Genomic DNA, 25,262 nt, shown 5'->3' with positions numbered 1-25,262 from the left:
ACACAGTATGGCTTCCCTACAGCATTTTACAGTCCTTTTCAGGCTACACTTCAATCTTCCAACATGACTTTAGAGAAGAATGAACTCAGGATGACAATATCCAGAGCCCAAAAGTGTCACCCTCAGCACACCATCACACCACAATGCTTCCTTCCAGTGATCTATTGTGCTGTACATGATCCATATGTTTGTTACTAACCAAGTGAAAAATTAAAGGCAAGCATGCTTCAGGTGAGCATGCTTCAGGTGAAAAACTACTAGCATCTCCTGCCGCAGCAGCAATTCACTCAACTCTCCTTTAACTGAACATTTTGTTTGCATATTCAACATCTTTCTGAATGAATGTTGAATGCCACACTCGTATCTAGGATTATTCACCCTCCAAGGCTGATTTAACATATTCCATTCTTAGCAGGTCTACAGAAGGAACTAAGCTACGATGTGTATTTTCTATGCCTCAATACAATACAGGGCACATTCAGCACATGCAAAGGCCCATATTTGCATCTGAAAAATAAGAAACCAACTTGTCAATGTAGAGGTTTTATTAAGACTCTTATGTCCCTACAATTTAAAGAGTGCTAACGTTTCAGAACTTTCTTTACTTAGTTTTGTTGGGATTTCCAGAAAAAATTGTGCACAAAGAAGGCATAGGTTGTAAAAATTAGGGGTGATTTCTTCAGATTCTGTCTACTGCAGGAAAGAATTTTTTTTTCATGCAAATTTCCACTAAGCTTTTTATCAAGCAGTTACTACAGAAAGAGAATGGGCAGGAACTTTACCCCAGTGATTAGTAAAGAGACCACAACCAAGTACTTTATGCTTCATGCACTGGTCACTCTATCTCCTCTAACTGCAAACTTCTTTCTGCAAGAGACTTCATTCAGTCAAGAACGCAAACTTTGAGCGTAAGCAGACAACCAATAAAAAAAGTAAACAGAGACTATGTAGTCGCCCAAGTACATAAAGTCTTTTTGAGAACATTATTTTTTTGGAGAGACTCTGATCAAACTTGATAAAGTTTAACAAAACAAATATTTCCAGATCACAGAATACGCTGAGGTGGAACGGACCCAAGAATCATGAAGACCAACTCCTACATGAATGACCCAGAAAGGGCTTCAAGCCACAAACTTGGTGTCATTACCACCATGCTCCGACCAACTAAGCTCAACTCAGGGTCATAAATTTCTCACAGATAAAAATGTGGCCATCATTTTTCACCTACAGAAGATTTTTGCTGGGCCATAATAAGAACATCAAGACTGTGTTTACCAACAAACAGAAATGAAATCATGTCTAAATCACTCAGATATTGAAATAATGAATTGTGGTATTTCCAATGTCTAACTACTATGCCATAGACTATTTATAAAATTAGAATAACTGTTTCCTTTAAAAAAATCCAATGTATTAGTGAAAAGGCTATAACTATTGTATTATTTAAAAATTATCTTTAATAAAGCTTAATAATCGAATTTCAATTTAAATAATCAAGTACTGACGTTCTGCTATCTACTGAAGTATTAGAATCTATTTAAACAAATGCATCACACCCAAATACACACCTCTTATCAATGGTCACAAACAAACAAAGAATCATTTCTAACAAAAATAATCCTATGAAATCTGAAGTGAGTTAAACCGTCTCCTATTACATCAATCAAACAGTAACAAACATAACCTTGACAACTCTTAGAAATGCAGTAGTACACTTCAAGTTTCTACTTGGTGACTATCATTTCAATACAGTGACAATAGTAACATTAAAGATTAATTGGCTGAAATCTGCTGATCTTTAAATTCTTATTTTTCTTCCTATGAAACTAATCACCCAAGACCATTTGAGGGAATATTGAGTTATCACACTAGCTATTGAATGCATTTTCACTTTCTCTAATGGTTCATATTCAGCTCAATACATTTTTAGGACAAATCAAGGAACAATAGCCCAAGGACTTCCAAAATAAACAGCATCAAGGACAACATTTGGAAAATAATTTTCTCTGTTAGATAAACATGTAATTTGTATTAGCATTACCCAAACACTCTAAGTACTTAGTGTGCTTATTTCTGTGTTTTAGTCTTATAAACAATTTTCATTTAAAAAATTTACAGTAAATTTAGCACTAACACACTGAAAACTCTAACAGTACAAAAAGTCAATCTTAATTATTACATGTACCTCACACCTTATGATGTCACCAAGTGACAAATTTTGAATATAGTTTGATACTATAAAAGGTACCCAGAAGACTATCTATGTGACTTCATGCACAAGGAATGACAAAGTTGACCTCAAATGTATAGAACACACAAATGTATCACATAAACCCAGAGAAATATTTGTTTGCCTCTTAACCTTTCATTTTGCATTCATAAATATATGCATTTGCATAGCTATTTTAAATTTCATTCTAAAAGCAATGATATAAGAGGCCTATCTGAAAAGTATATATTAGAAGAGTAAGAAAACAACCTTCAAGTTTCATGACCATAGCAAGTGGTCCAAAAGCCTGGACAATCAGCATATATGCAAAAGCAGGGACACAGCAGCATAAACATTTCTATAGCTTAGTTAAAGATTACTTTTTAATGTGCACATGTACAATTTTCTTTTCAGATATTTGCTCCCTATAAAAATGTCCATGGCATTAAACTAATGAAGGGCAGAGGATGTGCCTTCCCGGACGATGGAGGCTGCTGCATTGGACAATACACTTAAAAATGCTTCCAGAAGAGGAAAGCTTTCCCATTAATGTGTTGACTTTGAAGGCAGTGGTGAGGGATGCCCTTGGGCACACACTGCAGGCCATTACAGCACTCCAAAGGCCCTCAGACTGTGAATCCACCCAGAAACAGAATCATTAGTACGTGTGCTCCAAGGAAAATGAAGAACCAAAAATGGCTTCAAGCACGGCCAGGGTCTTCCACCAAAACGAGGTAACTGCCTTTCATGGTATCACACTGCTCCTAAACCAACAAAGGCCTGACTCCTGAGCAATGATGAAAAGGAAGGCAGAGGACTGAGAAGCATAAAACATCCCCTCGGTCAGATGGAAGCCCTGAGCCCTGCCCATGCCCAGCAGTGGCTTCCAAGGCACCACTCTCATGAAGTCAAGAAGTGACAGAGCAAGAAGATCTACTAAAGCAATCTCTAAAATTCTTTCAAATTGTACTACAAACTCACAGAACAAATCCAGTTTCATCTTAACTTTCTCAATTGAATTCAACAAGGGGATACATCCGTTGCTGAGTGGGCAGTGAAAGGCATATGAATTCAGGAACATTATATTTATGAGACATAAATATGACAGGAAGACTGCTTAAAACTTTATTCATTAACACAAAAAATTGCATCGCATCTTCTCACCAATAATTGGCACTAAGTAAATGAGATTGAGATACTCTATTTGTGTATAATCTTAAAAAAAAATTAAACGCAACATGCCTAACTTTTTACCCAGTGTTTTTATCTTTTGCAAACAAGATTTAGGAAAGTAAGGAATTTCTAAAGCTCTTATTTAGACTTTGTATTATGGCAGTCCTCCTATACTATCAGGTAGAACAATGTTTCATAAAGTGTCTGATTGCATTAAACCCATCTGGAACCACATACACTTTTCTTACAAAAAAACCCCAGAGCGCTCAGCTGAAGTAAAGGATATGGATCAACTCACAAACTGCACTTTAGGAGGTAGTTCATTCTGTCTCTGAGTATTAATGTGGAAGTAAAAAGATGGCAGCACAATTAATATTTACACATCTAAAAGATAAAAGTAACTGAGTCATGGAGTGAAATTTCAGAAACAACAGGCAAGCAAGGACAGCTCTTTTCTTTAGGGGTAAAGCATTCAAGTGTGTAACATCAAAATAGGAAAATACATCACCATTTTGTTTTTCTGTTTTTATACACCTCAAACAAAAATGCTTTAAAATATATACTTGAATTTTAAAAAGTGCTAAATAATGTTAGGTTACATAATCCACTAAAATATGAAAAAATTACTCTTAAAACAATAAGAATAAAATTAATTTTGTTATTATATTTAGATTGTCAGTTTTTCAAGCAGACTGTCCAGCATCAGACAGGAGAATGTTTTGTAAAACATATGCAGGACAGATTGTTATGCTAAGTAGTGTTTTGGTAGGAAAGATAAGTAAGTAAGAGCAGAAAAATCTGTGTAATTTACAAGTGAATATCACAAGGATGCCCAAGGGCAGTTTATTAGTATTTTTTGAAAGTGTCCTAAGACTATTAATAATAAATAAGCTGTTTTGTGAATCTTAGCCCTAAAAGCTTTCAACTGCCTAGTGCTTCCGATGTATATAGAGGAATATTCCACCAATATCCAGAGCAGTACCGAGGACTAAAGAGCTGAAATAACAGTTTACTACACATGCCAATAGTAGAAAAAATGCCTCAAGCATAAAAATTCTTGGATTGATGTACATGGTTGGTCTCAAGGAAAGATGCTGCATTGGGAATAGTAGCAAGTTCAAATTATTCCATGCTGTAGCATGGAAGAACATGTTCTTTCACAGAATTCCTTTTTAAATGTAACTATTTGGTTTTTAATAACAATGCTTTTTAGATTAAAGAGCAGCAGACAATAATAAAGATGAACAAGTTTTGTATTAAAACTAACTGATTGTATAATTCATTTAGAATATTATTCACATGGGACATGAAACAAGAAATGTAGTGTTAAAGAAGGAGGCATTTATTCTCCAAGCTGTGAGCCATGAGCTTAAGGCTCTCCAGGAGGCAGGTTATAAAGAACTCCTGTACTTGAATGCATAGACTTGCAGAGACCTTCCTTGGGACTTCCCTTCAGGCAGTTGCAGTTCAGTGTGAAGTTTTGATCCTGTTTCGTACAAAGTGCAAACACATCTATCACTAGCCTTTGCATGCAATCTTTATTTTAAAAATATTTTTAAAATTTAATTCTAAAATTAGTCTAGGGGCTGTAAGGCAATTATGAAATATTTTGAATTAGCTTTGCCCAGATCCTGCCACTGCTCTTCACCACTGCTGTTCTTCAAACTATTCAAAGTACTCTGACTTCATGACTCATCTCGATTATTTCATTCTCATTATTTCTAATACCAAAGGCTCACAGCTTTTTGCAGATGCATGAATTTGAATATGTCAGCTTGCAATAATAAAATACTATTTCAAGTGTTTTCCCTGGTTGTGTAGCCTTTAATATCTTCAACTGCATATGGATACCAATGCTTAAAAGGCCATTGTTGTCACCATTTAAAATCCTTGGTGAAAAGCACTTAAAGTTTGCAAGATTCTGATACAGTCATTTCCCTTGTCTACAAGGAGCAATGAAATAAACCCAGAAACTATGCCAGGCACACATTTATTTTGAGTATCTAGCTGATCATGTTTCCAACAACATCATTCTTTCCTGCATGACCTTCCAAGGTATTATTTTCCTCCCTTAGTTGTTGTCTTTCATCTGCCTGTCTTTAGGCTTTGGCTTCCTTGCAGCAAAACCTATATAATCTATGAAGTGTCAAAATATTTATGAAATTATAAAATAATACAAAGCAATAGAAAAAACCTCCAACAACACAGCTGGTGATCCTAAGAGCCTAAGGCTGCACAACGCCTGTCCTAAAGCTCTATCATTCACCAAGGTGCACTGCCATTTACACGACTTGTCACATTACCACTGAGACAAACAGCTCTTCACCAAGGGGCCTAACAGCCTCCCACAACATCACAAACACCATGAAACACAAATCAACTCTGAAAAGCAACCAACTAACAGATAAATCCCGGATATATTTTCAAATAACTGTCTCTAAACTCCTCCTTTGGAGGAGGTAAGCAAAATTGCAGATGAAAAGAAAAAGAAAACTCAGAAATACAAGGTAAACCAAAACCAGAGAAGCAACCAAATAAAAGTCTGTTCACAACCTGAAATGAGAACTATTTTGAACATGACATATTTCCTCCATAAATGTCGGTGCTGGCCATGGGCCTACGGGCCCCATATGCAGATTTCATGTCCTCCAAATTTAGTTTATGAATCAGGAGTACGATGCACAATTTTTTCCTATAGCACAAGCAAAATGAACATCTGTTCACTTTTTGCCATGTAGGTTTATATCTGTGTGGGTGGGTGTGAACAGAGCTCTTGATGTGTAATAGTCCTCCCATCTGCACACCAGGTGGCACTGCATAGTTAATCAGAAGATAATAACAGCCATGAGGAGATTACTTACTTTTTGGGGAAGAGAGAGTAAATCAATCTCACAGGTTTTTTTTAAAACAAGGTACATTAATGCTTGTACTTTAAAATCCTTTTTTTTTTCCTGTGTGTGTAATTTCACTCAAATCAATGACATGATCTTATTATATCATTGTTTGAATGTGATGTTAATTAACTATGAATTACTGCAATTATGACAAAGGTTCACTCCACAAGGTGTTTCACGTATTTTCTTTTTTTTATGTACAGTTTTAACCCTTGTAAGCAGGATACACCATTTAGAATACATTCAAACAACAATCTGCTTAGATTTACTTGGTACACTCACCTAACCCACCATTTCCCAGTATTTAATAGACCTCTGAATACCCATATACAATAAAACTAACTTCACAGCAATTCAGCAGCAGAAGATGGAGGAATAAACAAGCAATCTTCATTACTCAATGAGAAGTTAAGTAGAAACTTAGTGCTGTAAGTTTAAATCTACAAACACTGAAGTTAAAGTGTTTAAGCAATTTCTGGGAATGAGAGCTTCAAATTTTTCTTAAAAGGTTGCCAAATAAAACAATATTTCAGGACATATTTTTATCTGATATTCTCTAAGGAGAATGTAAATGTTATGAAAAAATATTAGAGAATAAGGCTAGAGGTTTGTGCAACAGTCTGCAGAAAATATGTCTATGGTGACAGCATTTCCATGTAGTCATTTGAATGTCACATGAAGAATGTCCTTTAAATATTTAGTTCATTCATTTTTATTCAATTAAGTAGTTCTACAAAGAAACTCCTATGTATTTTCTTTTTCAAAAAGGATTTGAAATGCTTTGTGGAGTCTGAAAAGACAGAATAACAGAATCCTGTTTTCCAAAGAAGACAGCTGAACTTCTAGAAAGATGAGGAATAAAAGCCTGGTATTTCTGCATTTGCCCAGATAGCCATGAGAGATACATACACATGTTTTGTTTTGGATTTTCTTATTGGCAAAAATCATATTCCACTCTGAAAATCCATGAAGAGCCACAGCAACACAAAGCGTTCAGACTGCTCTGTTCCCCGCAGGATAGCCCTGGCTGCCTTCCTCTGCTGTCTCTGAGGACCATGTGCTCTCTCCTCTAGCCCCTCACCCCTCCATTGATTTCTCCTTTTGCTCTCAGCATGCTTATTCTCTGTTGCTCTGAGTCTCTACGGTGTTTACAGAAGGCAGCAACTGATGCAAGACTTTTTTTTCTTAAAGCAAAATTTTCAAACTGATTTGTCAGTTCAGTCACAAATTCTTCACAAACCCTTCTTATCAAAAAGCAGAGCTGATTCAAGGCAGAATACATTGAGTAATCTTTCAAATCAGGACAGGAAAGGATTTTTTTTTTCTATGCTTACTTTTCGAGGTTGGATTGAAAACTTTGACAGTTTAATTGGGAGACTTAATTCCTATTAATTAATGTTTGTGAGTAACAAAACAAAGCCAAAAGTTTTGTAACTGAAGAGAATTGTAATTCTAAGATGAAAACTTTAAGAACTAATTCTTCATCTCTAATTCTTAATTAACATATTCAATTGCCCAACAAAATAAGTCTAAGTTTAAAAATAGCATCTACTTAAATGAAATGAAAAAAACCCTAAAAAAACCACAGTGGAGACTCCAAGAATATTGTTTAGCTGCTACGTTTTGTTCCTTTAAAAATTATCACGCATACCATTGTCTATTATTAACTTTGATGTAAGAAACTGAGATTCACGGACTATCCCCTAATAGTTGTGTTTGCTGTAATCTGAAATTGTGACTGCTGGAGAAAACCAGAAGCATGGTGTACTTCTTAAATTCCCATTGCCCGGCTGGATCCTTACTGCTTATCCAGGTAACTATGAAAGCTTTTTCTAGGATTTAGTCTTTCCTAGTTCAACATAGGCCTTCATAACCCCAAATTTCACATCAGTCTTCACAGCCTAATTGGGAAAGGTAAGATGGAGGTAAGGTGTGACTCACACTGAGACCCCAGAGGTTGTCAAATATTGGTGACATATACTGGCCACCTGTTTGTTTTCAAGTCCAGTACAAGGTATTTTTCTCAGCTTTGAGACAATGACTAAATGTAACAGACCTACTGGCTGGAGAGCATCTTTCCCCTTAAGATAAACCATCGTAGTCTCAATGCTTCAGTAAGCAAAGAATTGAAGCAAAGCACACTCTTGTTACTATTCATTTCAAATAAGTCTGTTAACCTGTATCCTTCTGTGAACTTAGGAATTCTTTAGGTCTCATGTCAGAAACACTGCCAACAGCTGATTAGGGCACACATTTAACACCTGTCCAAACAGCTCTCACCAAAAGCCTTTGCTGTTCATTTCTCTTCAACATGGTCACTGGCTAGAATGCTCAAACCTCAGTCACTGTGTTTTACCATTGATAGAACCTGCAGTGGAGGGCACTTTGCCTACCACACACAATATTCCCACAGGCAACAGATTTTCCCTGATGCATAACTGTGTAAAAAACAGTTTTCAAAATTCTCTTTGCAACTCCACCTGCCCTCAGGTAGCTGGTTATTTACAAGTGATCTTCTGTTTCATGAATCACACATGGACTTTTGTACAATCCCAACTGAGCAAATCTTGAATTCCAACTCATTTGCAAGACTAAAGGTGTACTCTTCAAAAATCACATTGCTGCAAAAAAGTCCTCTCACATTGTACTCATCCTATCAGGGATTCAATTTTCTTTTACATACTCACTTCTTTTTTCCACTAATAGGGAAAATTTAAAACTACCATATTTCTTTTCCATCAAGGTACAAATATATTCTGAAGCAAATTTCCACTTTATGTAAGTAGCTCCATAATTATTTTACCCCTATGATTCAGAGAATGTTCAAATGTGGTATTTCATTGAATATGTTTGTTCAGTAGGCAAAGAACACAAAAAGAAATGCAGTTCAGACTCATTATGGAGAAAAGGCTGTTGCTGATAGCTTATGAGTGCTCTATTGCATTAATATTGTTAAGTCCACAAATATGCGACCCCACAGCATGTCCTCTCCCTCTCCCTGCCAATATGCAAGGCCACTTTACTGCCCAGTGGCTTACACAGTACTGCAAAAGTGAGATGACAGGCAGACAAGGGGTACACAAAGGGCATCATAAATGCAAGGTAGTGTCCAATAACAAAACTTTGCAGGTACACATAATCCTTCATTAGCATTCATACACTCTGTTTCCTAGTACAGTCAATGAACACATGCTTTACAGGAGAATTATGCTTCAGATACCTTCTCTGGTTTATTAAAACTCTGGCTGTGTCCCTTTACCTAATATCTGTATGGAAAAATGTTCTCTGTAGGTATACAGAGATAAATATATTTCTAACCAAAAATATTTTTATTAACATAGCTTTATTAAGGTCAGAAAATAAACCCAGATACATAAACCAAACACTCCAATTCTATGTGAAGTGCTCAGTGGTCATTTTTGCTGACACTAAACTGAACTGTTATTCTAAGCTTCTGAGTCAGAAATGCAGAGGAATGATGCTGATGTTAAAAAAAAAAAATGACTGAGAATTTTTTCCTAAGTGCTAGACTCACAGAAAACAAATGCTTATGAATTAATTCCTCATTGGTGAGATTGTGCAATGTGGTTTGAAAGACACAGATGAAAACAATAAAAAAATATAAGTCACACCATTTGCCTCATATAAAACTACATCAAAATATGATACATCAGAATTCCTTTACATGGAAGTTCCCTAACAATGTGAGGATTTAGGATTACATAAATCACAACACTCTGTGCTATCATTACACAACAGAATAGACCTGCAAAGCTTATTATACTGCATAACCAGATGGTAAACAACAGTTGTCGTTGTACTAAGAATTACATCTCTGTAATCAATAATAGGAAGGAGGAACAGTTGGACAACTTGTTTCCTATTATGTTCACTTAGGCAACGTCTAGATCAATAAAGAGCATTAAGCCTCATACCAACTGTAGACAATGCCTGCTCAACATGCCTATCATATGGCAGCAATGGGTCCAGCTGTACTTCAAAATAATTGTAAATGGATAATAATTCTAATCTAACATTAAAAAGAAGTGATAATTCAAACAGCAGAGAGGTGCAGGACTTCTCTCGTATATGAGAGAAGACAGACCTATGACGGCAGTTTTGTACAAGTCAAAATCAGCTTATTTTGTTAACCCACTCCATAAGTACATTTCACTACAGCCCATCTGAAGGATGTGGCACATTTTATATGGATGAAAGAAAAAAAGCAACCAAGCATGATATCACTGGCTTACATATAGACTCAGTAATTGTGTGGGTGTAGTAAGCTGTTCGCAAAAATTGAAAACTAAACTTGTGTATCGCTCTAGGCCAATATGGCAATTAATTACAAGCAAATTTTTAGTTCATCCATTTTAAACTATCTAAACAAACAATAAATCAACCCATTCAGCTACATTCACATATTACTTCAAGATCTGTAACATAAATCTGAAAATTTTAGCAATCCTATTAAGGCCACTAATTTTAGCTTCCTGATTTAAAAATTTTTCTTATATTCCATACTGCCGTAATGCAACAAATAAAAGCTTTCTCCCATCACGTTATTAACAAAGATACAAAGTTTATTCCTAGGCAGTCCTTCAATTTCAGTATGACAAAGCATGGGACCATGAGATCTTACCTATTCCAATAAAGACTGCTTTATAGCCATCTTCTTTCAAGCTATGGAGTGTCATTCCGTCCACTGCAAGGCCTTTCCTAAAACTTATCTGAAACAATTAAAAATTGCTTGGTAAAAATTCAATTATAATGAAGCAGCACATTCTGCATGGTAAACTAACAAAGGTTTTCAAAATAATGAATGACATAAGTTTTGATTTAGACTTGCAATTGTTAATTCTAATTTAGACAAGAAAGAGTGTCCATAGTGCAATAATTGATGTTCAATAATCTACACTTGTTTCTGATCAATTGCTTTTTGCTTCCAGAAGCAAAAGCTGCATTTTTATTTTTTTTTCTGGAGCCATTCTCCACACTAATCCTGCTCTGAGCAGCTACTGGCCAGGCTGAGCACCTAGAGGAGTTGTGTGAGACAGGGAATGCTGCTCTCTGCATGCTCAGGAAACCAAGGACGGCAGTGCCTGTGCAGAGGTCACGCAACTGGAGATACACACACCTTTTGTTCATCACTCCTAACCCCAAGGCCTTTGAGCACAAAAAGTGCATGCAATTCCTCTTCTGATATTTCATACTTCTTGACATAGGTATGTGTGCTTTTATCTCCACATCTTAGACTCTCTGAACCTGAATGTTTTCCCTCAGGTTTTTTATATCACATGTGATTTTACTTCACAAAATGCAGTGCCGTTGTGTAAGCTCTCTACTTTGTGATCTTAACAGTTTAGCCTTCAAGTCACTGTGTATCTTGTTTGTTATTCAATCTGCCTATATTTTATTTAGTATACTTTTCAGGTCGGTGAGGAAAAAAGGCAGAGGTAAAATACAATTTACACTACTTAAAACACTGACTTACCTTTTCTTTGGAGATTTAGTATACATTTTATCAGAGGTGAAAAGTCATGTACTATTGCAATCCTTATAAGAATACAGAGTCCATCATTGGCAACAAAAGACATTCCATAAAGTGTCATTACATTTTTTTATCCTGTTGTGTACATATGTTATGAAAACCTAATGAAGGAATTTAAATAGCAATACTATTTTATGTGAGGATTCATAATACTTCTAGGGCCTAGCTCTGTAATCCTTATCCAGCTGACTAATTCTTACTAATTTCAGTGGAATTACTTGAATAAACAGCACTACTGAGCATTACACAACACAGCACCTTCCACCACAGACTTGAAATGCTTTAAGTAAACACCAGAAAATATTTCCAGCTTACAGAGGCATAAAGCTAAGGTACTTATTTAACCAGCTTGCCAAAGGGTCAATTGCTAACCAATGGCAGAGCTTTGAAACAAATTTACATTGAGATTCTCTGCTGCACTCCAGAAGCCCAGAGGACCTGCAGGTCAGGATGACATGGTGGCTCTATCAGTCCATTCTGGAGACCTGGTCATAACACAGAGCCCTGGGAACTGAGGCTGGCAGGGGAGTCCCAGCAGTCTATACCCAGCAGTTCTGTCTAAAGGTGTCTCAGTGCTCTGTTTAACACCATCCCTAACTAAACCTCCATTCTGTCAGTCTTTTTGAGGGTTGCAAAGGGAACTTAAAAGTAGAAAAACAGACCTGTAGCACTTAAAACCTTATCTTGCATCTTACTAGCATTTTTAAAAAACCCAGGCAGGACAATGTTCTCACTCAGGTCTTGTGACAAAAGTCTACTACTTTTACAAAAAGAATCAACATGAAAGAATTTAATCCAAGAATTTCTTGCTTCACGTAAGGCGTTAGTAATGTTAATCATAAAGTATCTCTCCTGGTACTTAAAAATTTGATCCAGTGGTACGTTTGTAACTTCTATTAAAATGTGCAACAATTGTAAATACTATCTAAATCTTCAGCTCAAGTCCTAAATTACAATAAATTGCTGTTCACATTATCTATAAACAACACACATTTATTTAACAGAATAATGCATAACTATTGCTTTCCAAGAAGTTGAATAGATTGTTATTGTTTGTAACAGATGATCATGTTAACACTTTAATTTGATACATTTTATTATAAGATTAACTTGGATGCAAGACTATATGATAACCCATTAGAAAAAAAACTCAGGGAGAAGGAACAAAAGCAGTATCAAATATGAATGGTTTAAGTAGTGCCAAACTTGTATGAAAAAAACTTGATTAAAAAAAAAAATCAAATCATTCCAATAGCTACATTGAACCCCTAAAGCAATTTAGGAATTTGTTTCTTACAGACAATTAATCACATGCAGGCATTCCAGATGAGAACTATTGATTGCCCTTTTCCAAACTAGTGGCATTCAGACAGGAGACAGACAAATGCCCTGAGCAAGAGGAAGCATCTTCCTGCCTCTGTCTAGCATAGCTTTTAATCGTTCTTTACTAATGTGCATGACATTTTGCTGTTAATCTTTGGCAGAGTTCTTGTTCTCTTTTTTTTTTTTTTTTGAGCTATACATAGGCAGGATATATTTTTCATTACCTTCACTCCAAGATCCTTCATAAGCTCGGCTTCAAAATTCACTACATCATATGGCAAACGGAACTGGGGGATTTCAGATGTACTAAAACAAAAAAAAAAAAGCTTGTAACTATTAAGAAAATATTATTTTAAAATTTATTATTATTTGCTAAAATACTTATGATATACCTTAGTTAATTTTGACATATGTGAATGGAAATGTGCTGAAGTGTGACTCTTGACTTTTTTTAATTTTTAGAGTGACAAAAAAGCATTATTCATCCAATGCTAAAAATGTAGGCCAGAAAGGCAGTACCTTGAGGCCAACACTGCCTACTCTTGTAGGTGACTAATTAACATTTGTTATGTTTGAATTCCAAAGGACTTCGGCTCCATTCCTTTTGTTCACCAGAATACACAACGCCAAGCGTAGAATACCCATTTGAAAAAAGACCTCATGGCTACTGAAAGCAAAGTGACATAGCAATCTTTCATTAAGCTATCTAATACTTGTGTATCAAATTTCCCATACAATTTTTTAAAAGTGGTACATATGCTATTTTGAGCTAGAGTATTTAAAAATCTACCTCCATTTCTACTTCATAAAATTTTAATTATTTTTCAGGATGGACAAACACTTTATCAGCTGTTGATTTCATGGTTTTTTTTGACTTAATGTTTATTAGCTGGCATTTTTTCCTCCTGGGGAAGATTAAGAATGACATCTTCAAGTTCCCAGAATCACAGAAGGGAAAAACTGCAGTGCCAGTATAGAGTCTCAGTTTATATCTACTGATACACATCTTATATATATATATATATATATTTTATATATATCATATATATATATTTATCTCCAGTAAAACATGTTGCAGATAAACACAGTGAAGTTATATTTTAGATACTTTTGTTCAATGAAGATAAAAAACCTAAATACGCAGAAAAGTAAACGCTTCTCCCCAGATACTTCTAAGCTTCAAACGGTCTAATCTGTTTTCAAATTAATGAATCTGTAATATCCATAACAAAGCAGAGGCATCAGAGATTCACTGCAGCTTACTTTACATATTTATATTGACCACACATCTTCAGCATCAGGCCAGAAGAGTTTTATTTCTTTTAAGTTACATCAACTTCAATTATATTGATAAGAAACTGGTGTTCTTCCTTATTTCTAATACTGCCCTTTTTACACCTTTCTTGACCAGTGTGCAATGAGAAGCGTTTTAAATATCAGATATAATGAATGTGTCAATACAACTTTCACAGGTCATGCTAAATAAAGGTGTCTGAGGCAGAAACTAATGTATCAATATGATTCTGCAACAGAGATTCAATAAAGAAATCTAATCAAAAAAGAGGAAAGTTCTATTTTCCAGGTCACCTATGATGTCTCCACAACATGCTCCCAGAACACCACTGGCTGTTACATCACGGTCAGAATTTGTAAACACTTTTTTTTTGCTCTTATTAAACACTTTGTTTTATGCTGTGAGGTATACCCACATGCATGCACATTAACTATGAAAATAGGCATTTTATCAAAGTCAACTCTACATCAATAATTTTGATGCAATTTCTTTCAGCTGCAGCAGATGGTCTCTGACTCTGCAATGGAGAGACAGAGGGGAAAAGGAAATGGGGCAGAGATGGAGGAGGGATGCAGTGGATGCAGTGTCCTACAAATCCACATCAACCTCAAATTTGACCCAAGTCAGAAGTGCTTGGACAGGTGCCTGGTGTTTCTCAGAGACCTCAAATTACTGCTGCTCAAGGGACAGCTCTTTGGCCTAGGAAGAGAAATACTTTGGTACATTGTAAAGCAGTGGCACAGACAGAAGCAAAAGTAGTAAAGCTTGTTCATGCTCTCTAAGCAAGAGCATGGTGTGCTCATGCCTACTGTACTATAAAGCATAAATTTTGAACAATTGGTGAAACGTAGGAAAACCTGCCCATAAATATGAAAATCCAGACACGTTCAGAGAAGCACAGATTTTTGCTATATTTAAACATCCCACCACAAGAATTGCAATCACTAGACACCTTTCTAGTGTCACAATATTATGAAAATTAGCTATGATGCAAGAAACATCCTAATTAAAAACAATTGGAAAAAACTTTAAGAAAGCAAAAACACTGCCATTATAAACAGCTGATTCCAAATACAAATTGATTTGGTCTTCTTAGCAATTTGCAACAGTTTATGAAGCCTTGAAAACACGCTCATCAATAACTTAAATTTGTTAAAAGACATGATGCAAAGACCTAGAAATGCAATAATGGATGACTGCTGCCACAGGCCAGCTCCCCTTCTGTTTCAAGATTAAAGTAAGGACAAAAGGAATTGATGCCCTTAAACCACACATGAGCATTTCTACAGTGAATGGAAGTCAAATTTGACCTTGATTAATACATGTTTAAACTCAAAAAAAAGAAATACATTTAAAAATACACTCCTCAACCATTAAGGATACTAAGAGAACAGACAAAACTCTGTAAGGCTTTTTGCATTAGGAGAAACAACAGGCAAAACATTATTTTAAATTCAAGTTAAACCACAAAGAACTTAAGACCACACTGCCTCAAATACACAAGCACATAGTAAGCAACTAGCATTGTCCTACAGCACTGAAGCAGCTGCAGGAAGTCCTGCATTGTATTGTCAAGTCCAGCCTGAGTCCAATCTGTCACCAAAAAAAGCCTTTTTGTTAAAAACCTCTTACTACTTCTGACTACTTTACAGCAACAAAACTGATTTTAATCTTGTATTTATGATAACATGTGCTACTGAGCAGGTAAATAGGTATTTCACATACTAAATTTGCAATCCTCTATGGTAACTAGTTCAAGTGAAACAGCTTCACAGTTAAATGCCTATAGATTACCACCTTGGTAATTAGGTAAAATAATCCTGAAGCTCAGTGGGAAAAACGCAAGTAATCAGTTCAACTTCTCCAGAACTGATTCTCTTTCTTGCAGAGCACTGAATAAGTATTTGACATTATGACATTATGGATCAATTTCATTAACTGTGTCAACTCTATTGATCTCAGTGATGCTGCATTAAGAAATGTAAGCGCATCACCCTTCTTTTTCTCTCTGTTTCACTATATTTTTTATTTTTTAAACACATTGTGTGGATGCATTTTGTACTCTTGCACACTTGACATTGTGGAATTTAATTTTGATTTTGAATGGCTTGGTATCCACTAGTCAGTGTCAGAATTATCTCATACACAGGGATTCCAACAAACCTACTAGATTTGATCACAGCCATTACTGCACTGGCAAAAATTAATTTTCTAGTGTGGAGGACTGACAACATGGAAATACTAGCCAAGGGTTTACCACAGAGCAAAACTGCAAATGTACCTTCCTTTATGTATTTGAACTTTTTGAAGGTTGAATTGCAGGGGGTTTATTTCACCCATATGGTATGGTCTGCTAAAGCAGATCCACTGATGGCTGATTGCCATTGTCACCTTTATTTACACAAGGTAGTCCAGGAAAGCATGTTAAAACAAAAACTCTCCATGAAATTACTACCTAAAGCATTTTAAACATTATTTCACTAGGGCTACAGGGACTTAATCTTGCCTTAAGGATAAGGGAAAATGGCTTCTGATGTGACTTTCTAATATGTTAACATGATCATAACAATTACACCCTAGAATTTAGGTTGTATGAAGAAAATATAGGAGATAGCCACTAGATTTTCAGTTAAAGCTTGCCTGCAACTGTACCTCTTTTAACATGAACGATCAATAATTTAAATAAAAGGTGACTTGTACAGATGTGAAATCTTCTGTTCTCTTCCTATGCTAAAAGTCAAGTGATCATACATAAACTATGTATGTACAACAGTTTTTGCTATGCTTTCTACAATAATTGCAAACAGTGCTTTGTTATCATTGTTTTATTACCTTAAGCCCCCAAGGTACTCCTGCTTTTCAAATATGGTGATGTTTGAATAGCCCAGTCGAGCCAAAAAGGAAGCACAACTTAAACTTGCAGGTCCTGCACCAATAAGAGCTATCTTCACCTGATATGCTTCAGGCATATCTTCTAGAGGAGGTAAGGAAGGGTTTCTGATCTGAGGAATATTCATGGCTTTGAAAACCTGAAAAGCAACAAAATCAACAGGTTAAACCCATTCCCTCTTTAAATTTTATTATGACTGACATGGTGGAAGCTTCTGCTAGTGCTGTCACATATCTGATATATTATAGCAAACTCACAACATTATAGAGGTTTCCAAATGACATGATCTGCGCATTTGTGAGGGATGTTGTATTAGCAGGGTTGGGTCCTTCTATGGGTCTTTTTGTTTTAAAAAGCTCTGAAGTCAGGTTTCTCACTACTGTAAATTTTACAGAGAAGACAGATCCAGACTACCAGCGACAGAATAGGAATGCAAAGTCAGCCAGATGGTAGAGAATCTCTGCAATGCCAAAAAATTTCCCTGCAAACAAATTATTCTTACTAGTAGAAAAATATCTCTGCAAGTAATGCAAAGGATTATAGTGCCAGTAAAGAGGCTTTGCTTCTTCAAGAGACAAGATGATCCTGCATGATCCTGGAAAAATCACTTATAGCTTGAATTTTAGAGGCGGTAGGTGACAAACTTTAGGTGGGTTTGAAATGTTTTTTAGCAACTACACCTAGTCTTCAGTGCTATATTTTCATTGTTAACCCTATGCTTTAGATGCCTCCTCTTAGATAATTGTTATGGGACTTGATTTCCATTTCTTACTTACTTAATTTGTTGTCCACTTTTTGATTGGGTTTCCAAAAACTGCAGACACATCTGAAAGTTAGACAGTTCTCTCTATGCCCCAATTACTCATTCACCTGCATAATGGTGATGATCTGCTCCAATCTCTCCTGACAATTAAAAATACTTAGGAACAATCTCTGCCCACTGTTGTGTACTTCTCTAGAACCCAATGCAATGGGCTACTAACCTGATTGTAATGTCACACAATTTTTCAGATGTGCATTAAATCATTTCTATACAGATATACATTTCTACTCAGATATACAGGTAAGAGGTGAAGGCAGAAATATTCTCTATTGCCAAAGCAAGATTTCAGTCTCCTCTGCACTTAGAGAAATTGTAGAGAAAGGAATTGAGTCTCTGTCTTGTATGATATACAAAAGGAAAAAGAACACACATACAGCCTTAGAGGCCACTAAACACCAGAAGCATGGAAGAGCACAGGTACATCTTCTTTTTACTTTAGGCATTAGGGGGAAATATCTTTAACCCAAGCAGAACATATTTGTAGCAGAAAAAATAATTCAAGAACACACTGCATGGGGACTCTCAGTCATATCACAAATACTGTCAATGTAGAATCTTAAAAACTACCAGGAAACCACACCGCTCCCCACCTATTTCAATGCAGAGCTGTGCTTCCTGAAATACATACACTGAACATTCATCTTAATAAATAGCATATTTCAACTATTTAGAAGCTTACCAACAGATTTTACTTTCCTTAGAACTCAAGAAGCAAAGGGTTTTCAAGTTAAACTTTGGTAATTCCAATCCTGATTAGAATTTTTCATTTATATTTTGAATCAATGTTCATTTTCTTCATATGCACTTGAGCACTCATGCTAGGTAAACCAATGATTAGTTCCTTCCCTCTCTAAAATTTCTGTGTCAAACTCCCCCAGTCTTTGTAAATTGACACAGCGGTTTAACAAACTGCATGAAGCAAGAGACAGATAATTGTTTTAAAGAAAGAATCATTTAAACCTGACAATTCATACAATATGGGAAAGTTTAATGTGGTTATTAATGGATTTCACAGGCTGAAAAGCTCATATTGAACTGTGAAACTAGATTATGATAACCCAAATGCAATGATATTTCTAAAATGTCTGCTTTGTTATATTCATAAGAAATTGCTTGAATTATAGCAAATTTTCATTAGTCTCATATAGTTGTTTAAAAAGGCTATTCTGTAACAAAAATTATATAACTTGCATATTTAATGTGCATATTGAACACACTGAATATGCATATGCTTAACAAATTTACTACTAAATTTACTTTACTGTTAACATAACTATTTTTATATCTATTATTGAATAGTCATACCTATCTAATAAATGTTACACTGAAGTTCCACACTACTGTGGTGCAGTGTTAAGCTTCAGAAACCAAGCACTCATGCAGAAAATCCTCAGAGTTCAGGCTGAATGGTCAACTTTAATTCTGCCTATTTGCAAACAGGGTAAAACTGTCTTTATGCAGCTCAGCCAGCTTGTGTGGCAGTATCTTGCCATCTGGAATTCAGTGGCAGTTTTGCATATTAAGGCTGGCAGGGTAACTGTGTGAAAATAGCAAACTGCTTTAATGCATTTCAAAGGATTTTTACTCACCTCATGGTGAAGTTTCCCTATACTGTAAGTCACTTAATTAAATATCACTGAATTCCTCTGTATAAATCCTTTGGTGGCCACAGATGAGCAACTGGCGAGCAAGTGTTCAGTGGCACATTACATTCAACTGTCCTTTCTGCTTCTAATCTCTTCAGACTATGTTCAGGATGCAGGCAAAACTTAATACTATTACCCTTCTCTCCACTTTTCCTTCAAAAACATGAATTATTTCTTGCTTGGTGTTTGGATGGAGTTTTTCCTTTGTTTTTCAGGGCTTTTTAACCAAGAACCATTCAGGAAAATGAGACCAAATTATGAATTTTGAAGCAGAGTCTCTCAGTGAAAAGCCTCAGTCATCATCCTCATGTCTGCCTTTCCTTCTGGCGCTCGCATACACAGATTAATAACAGACAATAATAACATTAGGCATTTATTCCTTAACTTTTTATCAAATATGACACGATTTTCATTACTTCACTATCTAGGGCCTATTCAAATTAAATCCACATTGAATCTGTCCACTTCCTATGCCTCGTGTCCATTAGAATCCTCCAAGAGGATGTCCCAGTTTATAAAATATGGAGACTTAGTCCACAAGTGAGTTCCAATTTGACCAAACCAAACCAGGCAATCTATTCAGCCAAGTTCCAACATCTGAAAAAATGCTCTCTTGAATCACACATTTGTAACATATTATTGTTCTCCTATTTGCATCACTTCACTGTGTAAAGGTGTGAGTGCACTTGCTCAATGCTCTCTACAGCATGGTTCTCTACAGTATGAAATCCAACAGTTTGTTGCATTCCCTATTGTAAATAAAACATCCTTTCACTGCAAAAGGGTCATGTTCCAAAATATTCAACAAAGAGAAAAATTCCAAAATATATAAAAATAATTCACAGCATGAGTTTATACTCAGGTTCCACAACATGCCCCACTTGAGCCAACTACAGTGGTTTCAATTCTTGAGAAACTGATTCCAGTTTAAATTTCCTGGAAAGTCTTAGCCAAATCATTTTAGCAGCTTTTGAGAATGCAGATAGGAAAAAGCTTATTGTTAGCCTCATGTAATAAAATCCTGGTTCTTTTCTTCACTGCACCACTCTTGTATTAGAATGTTTTGATGCAAAGATGCGACATTTGGCAAAGAGAAGCAGGTGACTCAGAGAAATGCATTTTGCTAACCAGATGAAAATAATTTTAAGGCAAAGTAAGCGTGACTTAAATGAGTCCAAAACATTTTAAACCATTAAAACAGGCTAGAACTGATACTCAGAATTTTTACCTCAAATTCCATACAATTTAAAGTACATAAAATACCTAATTTCAATCAGTGTGGCACTTAGAGGTACGGTTTAGTTGACAAGGTGTTGTTTGGTCAAGGGTTGGACTTGATGATCTCTGAGATCTCTTTCAACCTAATGATTCCATGATCCCTGGCAGCGCTCAAGGCCAGGTTGGAGGGGTCTTTGATCAACCTGGTCAAGTGGAAGGTGTCCTTGCCCAAGGCAGGGGAGTTGGAACTAGACAATCTTTAAGCTCCCTTCCAACACAAGCCATTCTTCTATTCCGTGATTGCTTAAAATTATTTTTAGACTATGACAGTGTATAACCAAATAGTAAACAGATTGAAAGATCAATCTCAGTGTTAAAATGTGAAATACTTTTGTCTAATCCTACAAAATGAGACTATCAAAACATACTTTCTATATCCAAGATATACAGAGAAGGATGCATTTCAGAAGGACATACAGAAGGACAATTTAACTTTTTAGTAATACAAGTTTTGACTTGATAACTAAATTCTTTATATTCTTCACATATAATGCTTGGTTCCATGCTTAAAAGGCTCTAGAAATAAGTTTTCAGTAAGGTTTACAGTTAAACATCCTTCATTAAGGCAGTGAGATACCAGTTACTGATACAGACATTAGAATCTAGCTGGGATTAATTTTAGAGTGAAATGTATCAGTATACACTGAATTGTTACCACATTTTACTAGTGCACAGACAGTAGAATACAGGCAATGAAATCAGGAACATTTAGGAACTGGTTTTACTAGTTTCACACTTTCCCACTTGTTTCCATGGATATTTATCTGTAGGCTGGTTTACATTAATATGAGGCCGTGGAATATTTAAAGAAGAAAATAATATTCTGCACATATTTTAATGCAAAATAAAGCAAATTGTATGCACAGTAACATTCTTGAAGCTGTCAAATTACATGATCACCCAATTAATTCCATTTAATTACAGTGGATAGCACAGGATGCTACATGAAGAGTTTTTTCCACAGACACATGCTAGTTATGAAACGCTCGTGATCTTCCTTCCACAATTTAAGAGCTAAAGTTGCAATATTTCAAAATTTTATGGAAATAGGCGAGTGCTTACAAAACTAGGTCCCAAAACATCTTATTAAAGACTTCTAAAACCTCCAATATTCTAGTCCTAAGATACCCCATGGATCTAGGACATTGCAGAGTCCAAATCTCAACATTTAATGAATCCCACCACTAAATGGACTTAGCAACATTCATGCAAATGCATTAAAAACAAAAAAAATGCTTAACATCTGTAAAACAAGCTGTAGGGAAGTTTATATATATATAACTTGCCAAAATATCTGGAAATCTTTCAGCATTGGCCAGAGAAATCAGAAGTCCTCAGTTTCATGCCCTGACCTCTTGTAGAAAGCTACACCACTCCCTCCAGACAAGCCTGAAATTTTATTTATTATTATCATGGATTTTAACATGACTTAAAAGATATAATTACTTAAAGATGTATTAAAATTAATGCTGAAAAATAAAGGACAAATATTTGTCCTTCTGTCTTAGCTCCCCAGAACAACCCTCTTGCAGATGCAGCTCACGTATCCATACCTGTGGGGATGCCCAGCCTGGCATCTCAAGGCCATCCTACTGCAGGGGTGGCAGCCCCATGAGAGCCACCTTCTCCTCACAGCTGCACTACAGACTGATCAGAGCTGTCAATTGGCAACTCAAAGAGGAACCCAAGCCCAAGGGCACAGTGTGCCACTCCAGGGCAATCCCTCAGGTAAGACATTTCTTCCTTAACTGTGGTGGGCTGAGGGAAGGCACTCAGATCCCTCACCAGAACACTCCTTCCAGCACAGGTACTCTGCTGAGCTGTCCCTAGGTGAGCAGCAGACCAGCTGATACAATCCCTCTTTTTCAGAAAAACACATATCAAATTTCCTTTTCCAATTTCTTTCTGCTGCAGCAGCAGTCAGACTGTATCTGCAAAGACGAACAAATCACCCAAACTGCAACTGGCACAAGAGCCATAGTACCAAACGATCTAGTGTTTATATCTAGCATGCAGAGATGAAAATATTACATTTTCTATTTAGCTTGTGCTGCACCATTCAGAATTATTAAACAGAAAAGAACCTTTATATTCAATAAAGTCTATCCAAAACCATAATAATTTGAGGGTTTCTTACTAATACAACAGCAGATAAGGTAATAGACCTTGCTTATTTTCACTACAAGCTTGCGAACTTGTACCTGAGTAACCAGTGATTTTAGTTCATTTTGGGACTGACAGCCATATACCTCATGCTTATATTCTCACTGCAATCTCAGTATATTTTCACTGAACTTGTGTTCAAAAACTGGATGCTGCCTGATTCTGGAGTACTTGGGCAAAGGAGACAGATAAAGGCATTAATATAATTTTGACCTGTGCAAGTAGCAGGTGTAATCTGAGCTTGACACTCGTCATTTATAATAGTGAGATTTACTCCATGTTATTCTCTAGATGCAACAGTTACCATGGTAACTGCATCCCAGTACATACATTCTACATCACAAATACAAACGGACATTTCCCTTTTTCCACTTAAACATTTAATTGTCAAAATCCACATTTTCTCAGGCTGGATTACAATTCACTTTGAGAATGAGCCAAACATAGTTACAAAACTATGAAAGGGCAGAAGGGAAACGCAGGCAGCATAAGGTGCCATTTTTTTTTTACTGTTCTACCGTATGCAAGACAAATATTTTACAATTAGGGAGCTTTATCTGCAGTATGAACAGATGATCAGTCATTGTTCAGAAGCACAAACGGGCACACGTCATACCCATATATTTTCCATTTTAAATACACATTCCTGCTTTACTGCAATTTTATCTATTATCTCAGCTAGCAGTTGTGCCCTTTTAATATTGCTCACTCTCAAAATGCATCAAGTGTATGATCCTCAGACTAATTCTGAGGGGAAAAAAAGCGTAAAACTGTCTTCGTGCACAATGGAGTTTTCAGTAAATAAGGCCCTGTGGGACAAATATTACACCATGCTTGAGAATCACCATGCAGCTCTCATTAAGACTAACACATGTTGCATGCCTAAATTACACCATTTGCTAAGTTACTTGTACAGGTAGAGCTGTGACCACACTATCTGGGCCAATTCTTGTATGAACACTAGCACCTTACAATTTTCTTCAATATTATAATCTATATTTTTATAATGATTTTTACTTGGAAGCACTCATACCATTATATTTTTTCAACTATACCTACTTTCACAGCAAAATTTAACTGAAAAGTTAAAAAGTACTAATTGCAAAAGTGACTGCCTATTACTACTAATTAAGAGTGCTACAATACATACAAATTCTGTGTTAAACAGCAGTAAACCTAAAGGCTATTAACAACAATTTTTTCCTTTACATTTTTTATATATTAAATGTATAAAAAAAAAGATACTATGAAAATACTAAAGATAATAACATTTTTTGAAACGTTCTTTTTTTGGACTGCCATATAAAACTATATAACAATTTTATTCTGTTAGAGTTCCTGGAACTAACATAATTTAAACAAACTTGAAACACTGAAAACTACACATCCTCTGCAGTTTTTGTATCCATCATTATGCTACCACTGGGGTTTTTTTAATAATAGATTTCTGAAGAAAAATGGCAGATATTTAGCATTATCTACCAAGTCATCATTCCTCTCTATTAATCATAGAATAAGAGCTAAAAGAAGACAAAAATCAAATTATAACCGATATCCATTTCATTCCTAAACAGTAATATTTCACTATTGTATTTATGATCTACTTGCCAACTGTTTAATCTTTTTTGTTTGGTCGGTTGGTTTTGGGTTTCTATCTTTGGTTTTGTGGGGGGGTTAAGGAGAGTAGTCTTCTGCTTTACAACAAATACTAGCTTTTTACATATACAGAATAAAGGCCACTAGAAGAAAAGCTAATGAAATTGTTCCTTGACTGATAAAGCCCAACTATAAAACATACACACAGAACTAACACAGTTCAGTGTCTCTAGTCTCATACTGTAAATGAGAACTTAGAACACACTTGTGTGTTCAAATCTTAAGAAAAACGAAGTGTATAACTACTTAAATGACAGAGTGGAGAGAAGATTCAGCAACAGCTAGCAGAAAAGTTTATCAGGCACTCCAGAAGATTTACAAATCTCCTGGAGAGAAGAAAAGAGGGATACAAACAGATAAAA

General features: G+C 35.7%; 1 protein-coding gene across 2 annotated transcripts in view; it reads right to left on the bottom strand.

The window, feature by feature from the left end:
• The window catches only part of DPYD (dihydropyrimidine dehydrogenase), a 338,172-nt gene that overhangs the window by 202,342 nt on the left and 110,568 nt on the right, over positions 1-25,262 (bottom strand). For both annotated transcript variants that reach the window (XM_059478500.1, XM_059478498.1), the window contains exons 6-8: positions 17,277-17,473; positions 13,375-13,456; positions 10,919-11,006 (exon numbers count right to left, since the gene is read on the bottom strand). In XM_059478500.1, coding sequence (XP_059334483.1) covers positions 10,919-11,006; positions 13,375-13,456; positions 17,277-17,473 — 367 coding nt within the window. The remainder of the gene's footprint in view (positions 1-10,918; positions 11,007-13,374; positions 13,457-17,276; positions 17,474-25,262) is intronic.

The sequence above is a fragment of the Ammospiza nelsoni genome, chromosome 9 (genome assembly GCF_027579445.1).
Source record: "Ammospiza nelsoni isolate bAmmNel1 chromosome 9, bAmmNel1.pri, whole genome shotgun sequence".
Taxonomy (NCBI): Eukaryota; Metazoa; Chordata; class Aves; order Passeriformes; family Passerellidae; genus Ammospiza; species Ammospiza nelsoni.
This window is presented reverse-complemented; position numbering and strand designations above follow the sequence as displayed.